This window comes from Amblyomma maculatum, chromosome 2 (assembly GCF_055883805.1).
Source record: "Amblyomma maculatum isolate TAMU_Amacu chromosome 2, ASM5588380v1, whole genome shotgun sequence".
NCBI lineage: Eukaryota > Metazoa > Arthropoda > Arachnida > Ixodida > Ixodidae > Amblyomma > Amblyomma maculatum.
In genome coordinates, this window is record NC_139345.1 from 100,243,361 (window position 1) to 100,252,902 (window position 9,542).

Genomic DNA, 9,542 nt, shown 5'->3' on the forward strand with positions numbered 1-9,542 from the left:
TCATCATCTTCTTCTACATGCCCTACAGAACCCTTGAAGGTGTTATGGTATTATTCATCCTGGTTGGTAGAAACATGGCGCTCTTCTTTCTCTGTTGAGTGCGGGCGCGAGCTGAATGTTTGCCGACAGATTTCTCTTGTAGATGAGACAGCTCTCTCACATGAAATTATGATGCGAAGATGACCTCTTCGATGCATCCTGAAAGCGCTTCCGACTCTGAGCTCTCTGCGTATCCTTTGTCCGCATATTTCACTCAATCCAACGTGCAGCTCTCCTGCCGCTATTTGCATTAATTTTGTTCTAGTAATGTTGTGCGCGACGCGAAGAGTTCTATGTATTCTTTAAGCACATCAGTACTTTGCAAGTGCCTGTATTCCTTATCATAAATTTATCAGGCGTGTTTCGGTGCCGTTTCCATCTGAAAGAGACGCAGAAGTAGTGTACAACTCGCTGCGCATTGACGCTGACCCAAAGAGATCCGGCTGCTCTAAAAAACTTGCTTTGGAGGGAAGAGTGCTCACAGTGTAAGTGCAAAGCGTCTGGAGACAATCAAACGAGGCATTTGAAGCATGTCATGTGTAGGATTTTTAATCTGCTTTTATTACCTCATATTTATTGTAAAATGCAAGTGTGAAAGGTTTCAGCATTATCAAGCGATTTTTGTATTGATAAAATACAGCCTCAGGAGAAGCCAGAAGCGCTACTTGTAAGGGCCATGTATAATTTTGCGGCTGTCGATTTATGTGAAACACTTCTCCTTTAAAACATTTTTCTTTTCTTAGCTTTATCAAGCTTCTTAGCAGCTTGATAAAGTGACACAATCTGCCAGTTGGCCAATGTACTTTAAGGTATAATTACTGGTTGGTTTCAACTGAAACAACTTCGAATCAAGTGGAAATTGTTCCTGAAACCGGTTTTACAGGTTAGGAAAGCATCATACAAACAAAAAACATCAAATGCTAACCCAGCAATTCATTTTGAACAGCAAACTGCTTGTCAGCAATGCCAAGCATTATGACCTCCCCTGCGGCAATGTTACCTACTGTTGTCTTTTCTGCTCGCATTTTGGCAACTTCAACGATAATTTGAAGTAAGATGGAGACTTAGACTGTAATGTTATTCTTATTAGTATTTGATTACTGTCACTGTTACTTATCAGCTTTTGTTCAATTCGAAATTATTACAGTACTTAGAAGGGACACATTTCGAATCCATTTCCCAGCCATAAAGGAACTAAATCAAATTGGACACCAAACGAATCAGAAAGACACCACCTAATCTGGCTGCCACCTCATTTCTGCCGCCAGAATTGCTACTGCGCTTTGATACCATAAGCTCAAAACGAGTTTATCTGTAGAAGGTTGTAATACTAATATTTTGGTGTCGACAATCTCGTTGAAGATATCGTGCACGCAAAAAATAGAAAGCCACATGCTGGGCCTCTTTTAAGATGTGTTTGCATCTATTTGATTGATTCTGGTAACTGAAAAACTTCTGAAGCTGTCAACTGTCCAATGAACAAGGGAATTCACTCTGATTATTTAAAGCACATTACTGGCAGCTGATTTGAACCGGCCGTTTAAGGCTTACTATGTCGAAGAAAGGAGTAAAAAAAGCAGCAGCCCTTAAATAATGCTCTGCCATTTATATTCTTCATTATAGATCCTCTTGGCACTTCTCTTTAATGGCAGGGTTAATGCCAAGCATATTTTTAGTTATGACATGTGAATGAAATAGTGTAAATTTGAAGGCTGACCTATGTCATTTTAGTCGTCGAGCTGCAGTATGCAACTTTGCCATTGCAGCTTGTATGTCTTACTCCTTTGGTGAATACTGTGTGGTGTAAAGTACTGGACATCTCAAGTAGCTAATCAAGGTCATTGAGTATAGAGGCCCTGAATACTGCCTGTGATACCACACAGACAAATGAGGCAGTCCACGACACCTGTGTTACTTGCTACCTCCACTTATTTGACTGTTTCCCTCAAAGTTGCCATCCACTGTTGCTTTGGCCGTGTGAACATTAAATAGAATTTTACACGGCAAGGGTTGCATGCCTTGTTCATAGTGTTCTTTACCATGGTGAGCTCGGTGTGGCCCAGTCGTGCAGATGTCAGCCATGTGTGGCTTTGGCTGAGGATGTGTGTCTGCACCTTGAGCTGTATGTTTGCTGACAGTCACAAAACACTGCCTGTGTTTCTCAAAGCTGCCTTATCTACTTACTAAGCTAAGTGTTTTGACACTGCTGCTGGCATGAGAAATTCCTCAGCTGGCTGCCTGTTACAAAGGCCTTTGTTTCATTTGAATACTTTCTAGTAGCTGAAAACTTACTTGGCTATTTCATTTGTTTTGCAGGAGCTTCACTGCTAAGGAGGCAAAGCATTTGAGAGTTGGAGTGAACTCCTTTTTTGACCTCCTGATACTTGCCATCAACACGGTCCAGCGCTTTGGGCCCGCTTCGTGAGGCCTGTGCAACGGCTTTGTTTAGTTCTGCCCAAGCATCACTACCATGGCCATCAAGACACCGGCGCCCCTTGCCAGCCGAGCAATCTATGGCTACGTTCTGTATGTGTCATGCCACTTGGGACTTGCTCTTTACGTGCTGTGGGCGTACATCCCAAGCTCTTGGCTGAGGGCAATGGGCATCACTTACTTTCCCGACAAGGTGTGGGCCATCGCTGTTCCTTTTGTGGGTGTCATTGCCATTCTCATGTTCGGCTTCTGCCTTTATCCTGCCATCATTGCCTTTTCCACAGCTTCGTTGGACTCACCAGCTACCATCTGCGACAAGCATGCCATATATGAATACAAGAAGCCTCCCATCAACGGTGCCATACCACCAATCAAGGACATCCACATTTCACAGGTGTGCCGTGAACTGTACGGGGCTGACTAGCGGAATTAAAAGCTTATGTTACTGTTTCAAAAAAGTAGTTTATTTGCAGGTTTTATCTGGGCAGTGGATAAAAAAGAATGTCCATGCTAACAGAGTTATATTAAAAATTATCTTGATTTTCTAGCAGGTAAAGAGAGAGCGAGACATAAAAATGGAAGGACTGGGCTAAAGTCAGTTAGCTTCCGTGCACTTAAGGAGAGAGTGAAGAAGAACAGAGCAAGAGAAAAAAAATTAGCCTGTTGTGCCTTTAGGTCATGACTGTCACCAGTCCATTCTGCAAATAAAAAGAATGGATGACCACGGTGTGTCTGTGGGTGCTGGGTTAAGTCTGTGGCTTTTAAAGGTCCAAATAAAGTTCTGGTGGCCTTTGTGCCAATAAATACTGAGGTTGCTATTCTAGAACTTTGGCTTCTGTGATGGGATAATTGTCCAATAGGTGTAGTGTTGCCTTCGAAGACAGGAGAAAACAATTAGATTATCTGACCGAGAGATTTGTAGGTTTAAATTGCATGCTGAGTGATTAACAAGCTAGGCACATAAATTGAACTTTGCATTTTTTATATACATCGGCCGCTTCGCTGCAGTTCAGGCCTGGCAGAAAAGCCCGATCCCTATCCTATCCCTCAATACTGTGCCTATGTTTCAAGTGGGCTCCGTCCGCATTCTTGCTCTAAACATCCCGAAAGATGGCTCAGGGTCTGCAACACTCCCGAAACTTCAGGCTACTGTTGCACCTGGTACGCCGCGTGGTTGGAAGACACGGTATAAAGGAAAACATACTGTCCGCATCAACCAGACTCTCATCATAAGTCTTCTAACGTACGGAAGAAAATATTTGGATATGAAGAAAGTAGAAATTGAGAGGTCATCACTCTCGCCTGCAAAGCTATCAAAATCGCCATTGGTATACCTGAATGCGCCTCTACGCAATGCCTCGTCCACCTCGGCCTTCACAGCACGTGGGAGGAGCTTACTGGGGCCCACAAAGTCAACCAAATGGAACTTTTAAAACTTACAGAAGCATGCAGGACATGCAACCCTCAAGAAACCTGGATACAGAGAAGGCGTAGAACCAAAATACACCGAGCAATGCACTCCGGATGTATGCCCCATCCAGCAAAATATGCATCCTACATACCTCAAAAACCAGCGTCGGGCATCAGCTCAGGCCCTTAGCAAAGCACACAGAACAAATCCAGAAACCGGATACCCCGATGCGGCAAGATACCCAGCAAGACAAGGCCACTCTATTAGCATCATGAATTCCACATTTACAGAAAATACCTTGCAACTCTTCCAACAAGTGACACTGACGCTGCAGAAAAGGCTGCAGTCGCCTTAGCCTTCTCAACATGTAAAGAACATGCCATCATCCTCACTGATTCACAGTCAGCGTGCTAAAATTACCAAAATGGAAGAAGTTCCAGTATCTTTCATCGCAACCACAGCAAGCCAAATCCCAGATGCCTACATCATATGGACTCCAGGACACACCCACCTGGAAGGTAATGAGGCCGCCAACGCTTCTGCCCATGGATCTGTTAACCGGACATCAATGTTAGAGGGATTTTGGAGAATGCAGGATGTACCCAAGAAGTATACCGACATCCTCCTGCATTAAGGACCTGACAGAAAAAAATATTCCCCAGACCAGCCAAAATAAAACAAGAGAAGGGGCCGTCACCCCCTGAAAGGTACTAACTAACAGTTACGTCCACGGCACCTTGCTACACAGTATCTCGCACCACCTGCAGATATGAATGTACATTCTGTAACGAGCCAAACACCCTACGACATATTCCATGGGGATGCAAGGGACCACATGGTATACCATAACCATCGGATACCTAACCGAACAGCAGTGGTAGGTACAGCTTTCAAGCTCTAGCCTGGATGGATGATCAGCGTAGTCTTTTAAACCAGATTACGGAGATGGCTCGGGTCCAAAGTTACCTGACCAATGAAGCTTCCCACCTAGATAAGCGGAATATTTCATCCCTGCGGCGAATAAAAGTTTCTCCGGTCCGGATCGCGGGCTTTGCACGTGCTTGAATTAAGTCGTCGGCAAGGGCTAGGTTTGCATAGATCCGATGGGTAAGATCACACTTCACTCGTTTCATCACATTACCGGCAGCAAGTGAAAGCAAGAACAGGAATTTGTGTCTACTAATACTCGCACCGTCAACCTCGACAGCATGCCCCGGCCACGGCCACTCCGCAACGTTCAGACGTGAGCACGCGAGTCTCGAAGCGCTGGGGCGGTCCTGCAGAGCAAACGAGGTTAAATTATGCAGCAGATACTGGACTTCACTTTGAGTGTACTAAAGTCTTCTCTTCACATAGACTTTCTGAACTGAAATCAATCTAAGCAGACATGGTCGTCAGTGAAGTCTTATCACAAACTGGTTTAGCTTTCTGCGTCACGTTCATGCAATGTGATTTCACAACCTTTCAGTCAAACATTAGTCGTTTTAGTCGAGCCTGCTAAGCTCCCTCGCATATCTTTCGTGCAACCATTCCTTCACATTAGAGATGTTTAGCCTACCAGAGACCACACATTGTCCTCCCCTGCTACTGCACGTGCGCGGCAGGCGTCGTCCATAGTGCCTAGAATATACTACCATATATATATAGTATGTCTTTGGTATGCTAAAGCCCTAAAGCTCTGAAAAGACGGGGTGGGATTATTTTACAAGCCGTGCTGGTTTCGCCTGGTTATAGTTGGTGCAGCGTGAGCCATTTGTTGAACCTGCGCGGCACCTAATCTGTTTAAACCGTGACCGAATGACACTGGCGGGCTTGACTGCGTCTGTTCGCTTAAGGCGCAAGGATGGCCTCGAATATGCTAGCACTGCACCTCAGTAAAAAAAAGCCTTATATGCCCCATTAGGTACGGAAAGTGGCGGTGGTGGCGGCGGCGATATGTAGAAACGCTGGTACCGAAGAATCTGCGTGACGTTATCAGAATATAGCCACGCACATTTTCCCTTTCTTATTTCACGAATTTCAGTGAGCCTTTATTTAGAACGTGAAAAGCTTTTCTGAAACTGCGGCGCACGATAGCCAGCCTAGGAATGTTTTCTTGAAAACTCTCGGGGGATGCCCTCTTCCTGGGTATCTTTCTGGCCATACTGTTATGACAGGCGATGGGATCACCTTGGACTCAAGCGCTTGCCGGAGATCAACTGTAGCCAACAAATCTTGGAAGTTGTTTTGAATAATTGTCTCGCACTGCACGCGCTCAGTGCCTCAAGCACAACGTCCCCGGGGAGGAGGAGGAAAAAACATTTAAACCTAATGACTAGGCATCTGGTGATTAGGTGGTCGTGTCCTCTTCAGGCGGCCTGCTCAGTCCAGGATGCCGGCAGCCGCTGCTATCCCGCGCGCCCGCTCGATCAGCCGTTGCTGATCTTGCAGGTGTGAGCTAGACAGAGCAGCTTCCCAATAGGAGACGGTGGGGTGGGGAATGGGCGGGAAGCCTTGCGGCTTTGGACACGCCCATATGGAGTGGTATATGGTTTGGTGCTGGCGCATGATTGGCAGATCGAAGGGTACCGCGGGGGAAAGAAAAGGCGTTTGTGGTAGAGGTTCGGGAATGTGTGCGTTTGAAGTTGTCGTCAGGAAGTGGAATTGCCGCGCAATACTTCCTGCTGCATCGCCACTGGCTTATGGCGATTCACCTTCAGTTAACGGTAGGGGTTCCGTCATGCCGCATCGATATATGCTCGTCTAAAGTCCTTCATTACTCGCACCTACAATGAGTAGAACCACCTCGATGCCTCCATTGACACCATAGCCATTGCTGACGCCTTCAAGAAATGTGCGTATGTTTTTTATGCCCCTCCTGTCATAATGCCTTCGGACCTTGAGTATAGAAATAAGTAAGGGTAAACGCCATAAAGCCTTCAACACTGCCTCTCATTCTGCTAGAGAGAGGTGAGAAGTCCATCTCCCCCGTTGCCCCTAGCTGTCGGCCGGAATCCTTTGGGGCAGCAGCAAAGGCTCGACCGATGACGTCCACCTGGACGTTAGGGTCTGGGCTGCAGAGCAAAACCTTTCAGAATTCTAGAGTGCGCGAGCTGTTGTACTGACATGTCCACATCGCTTGGACCAATGTTGCTGACTCGTCGCAAAATTTACACATTGACCTGAAGAAAACCCCGTAAATGTTTTCACCACCACCACCCGTCTGCAATTTTCTCCACATTAGGCCTATCTCCTTTTTTTTTTTTTTTTTTTAGCGTTCTGTCCGGTGGCGGATAAATTTGTCGATTTAGTTTGTAGTATACGTAGTGTGATTTCCTTGTATGCGCGTATGTCCTTTCTGCTGTTTATAGTTTCGGTATCTTAATTGGGGGTCGACCGGGAAGTGAGACCTCGGGCGACCAAATGAGCCTCCTCATTTCCTCCAAGTCCCTGGTAATTAAGCTGGTGCCCAAACGAGCAGAACCAGTTCTCTGGCCCCTTCTTCCTTTGATTAAACTTGGCATCAGCGTAAGAACGAAAACACACAAGAAATACACGGAACGATCGCTGGCGGCATCAGCGATTCTCCCGTGTATCTCTTCTGTGCTTTCGTTTTCTACGTATACGCTGATGCAAAGTTTAATCATGAATCACCAACTCGTCCAACTTTCTGCATTACTTGACTTCTTTCCCTTTTAATATACGGATCACAATCTCCGTCACCCTCCCCGATTCGTAATTTCTTACAGCGTTTTTTGAGTCGTTGATCTCACCCTGACCTCACCTTGGCTGAAAGCCAAAGCTATGGCCACTTCCTTAGCTTCTACCATCTCGACGCCATGGAGAATGTCACCGGTATTTCGTCTTCCCTAACCGCCACGGCTGTGTGTGCCGTTTTGCTCTCATGTACTGCAGCGTCCATATATGGGACGTCCTGTCGACCTGTATACTTCGCATATAATGCCTCTGCCGTGTCTTTATGTCTCTCTTCGTGAAAAGCAGGATGTATGTTTCGGGGCAGCGGAGGGGTTTTAATTTTGTCCCTGATTTGACGCGGTATATCTTTTGAGCGCACCTGCTCCTGCTTGGGCTCGTTGCTCAACCTCTAAAAATTTTCCCCTGTCCTAGATCCGAGTAGACTGATGCTGAGCGGTAACGGCAGCCTCAGTCAATTCCGCGAGAGTCTTCCGAGCGTGGCCTTGACACTTTTCCTGATAATAATTTCAAGTTTGTTCTGTTCCACTCCGGTGAGATTGAAGTAAGGTACCCCATCACTACCTTACTGGTTAAGAATGCTTGCACAAGTTTCAAGAGGTTTGCCTTCTTCATCCTAGCATGCCTGTTTGCTATTCGTATGATAAGTTACGTCTGATTAGCGTTTGTTTTCAACCTAACAAAACGTTTCATGGTTCTTCCGTTTCGCCTGAATTCTTAGCTCGAGGACGCGGATACTGTCGACTGCTGGGATCTCTGCCGTTGACGTACACGTGGATGTCTGCCAAGTGCTGTTGGTGAATCCGTCATTTTCCAGGGGACATGAGGAACATGACTTCGGAAGTTTCGGCCAAACATTGAAATCATTTGGGTTTCAGACACTCTTCGATAATGCCAATTGCGTTCTACAGAGAGCCTTCAATTTTTCCATCCCCTTTTATCCATAATTATAACTTTATAAGTCGTCAGCATATATGCATGGTGTGGTTTAAAGGGGCACTAAAGAGAAAAATGAAGTGGATTTGCACCGCTAGAGTGCCAGTTCCTGATTACAAAAAAGCCACTCTTACTGAAAACAGAGCTGTTATAAGGTAGTAAAGAGGAAGAACAGAACAGATCCTCAGGTGGTCGAAATTACTCCGTTGCCTTCGACAACTTCATGTCGTGGAGAACCGGCTGGGGTGTCCATGTGGTTCGCAGGTAGAAAACCGTGTTTTACCATGCTTAATCGACTTTTTAACTATAGGTTATTTATGTGAGTCTAACCTGGCTAACCAACACAGCACAACCGATCATAACAACACTTTCGCTTACATAACCGGGCTTAAAGCTTAGCTGGTAAGCCAAAGCATTTGTGCATATACTGAGCCCTCGATTCATATTGCTCCAGCCTAACCTCCTCGACATCCGGTAAAACCTAAGTTAAAGAGCTCTCGCTGCAATTATAGTTCAGCTACACCAGCATTTGCAATCCTCCGTGGCAGTCGCCTGGCAGCTTTACCTATATGTCTCTGCTTACAGCTCTACGTTCACGTTTTTACAAGCGGGAAGCCTTTAGCGCGTTACTGAATGCGCCACGCTTATTAGACTGGTTCCATCTAAGGGGGATCTCTAGTAAAAAAAAAGTACAAGTGGAGAAGCCAGTAAAGAGATAGAGAAAGAGCAGCTGGCCTGTTTTACACGGTTTTATACGAATGAGAGACATAACTTTTAAAGGTGTTTATTTATTTTTTGCTCACTTTCTGACGCACACACGCACCTGAAACAGACATTCTGTCTGTTTGCTTGCAGGTATCTGATGAAAAAAAATCTCACATTGAAACAAAGCGTGGACACTTCTAACGTATGTGTAATAGTATTCACGAAAGGGCTGTTTTGTGGAATTAGAAACAGCGATATTTTTCTTCGGGAAGCAGTAAATAAAACAATTATGAACAGCTTTAAGCTGTTTTGGGTTTGGAAGAGC

At 45.5% G+C, this 9,542-nt stretch overlaps 2 protein-coding genes across 2 annotated transcripts; both read left to right on the forward strand.

Moving 5' to 3' along the window:
* Positions 1-29: 29 nt before the first annotated feature.
* Positions 30-2,930, forward strand: Tcs6 (Threonyl-carbamoyl synthesis 6). The gene is made up of 4 exons (XM_084594852.1): positions 30-229; positions 396-524; positions 2,356-2,665; positions 2,757-2,930. Exons 1-3 carry the CDS (start codon positions 180-182, stop codon positions 2,462-2,464), a joined length of 288 nt encoding a protein of 95 aa, XP_084450978.1. The 5' UTR covers positions 30-179; the 3' UTR covers positions 2,465-2,665; positions 2,757-2,930.
* PIG-P (phosphatidylinositol glycan anchor biosynthesis class P) lies at positions 2,510-2,930 on the forward strand. Its single transcript, XM_084594851.1, has one exon. It carries the CDS (start codon positions 2,510-2,512, stop codon positions 2,894-2,896), a length of 387 nt encoding a protein of 128 aa, XP_084450977.1. The 3' UTR covers positions 2,897-2,930.
* Positions 2,931-9,542: the final 6,612 nt, after the last annotated feature.

Excerpts from the sequence above, each read along its gene's own strand:
- PIG-P (XM_084594851.1), top strand. The coding sequence starts at position 2,510 with ATGGCCATCAAGACACCGGCGCCCCTTGCCAGCCGAGCAATCTATGGC.
- Tcs6 (XM_084594852.1), top strand. The coding sequence starts at position 180 with ATGACCTCTTCGATGCATCCTGAAAGCGCTTCCGACTCTGAGCTCTCT. Across the intron at positions 230-395 it reads TCCGACTCTGAGCTCTCTGC|GCGTGTTTCGGTGCCGTTTC; the intron begins GTATCCTTTGTC and ends TAAATTTATCAG. Across the intron at positions 525-2,355 it reads GAGGGAAGAGTGCTCACAGT|GAGCTTCACTGCTAAGGAGG; the intron begins GTAAGTGCAAAG and ends TTTGTTTTGCAG.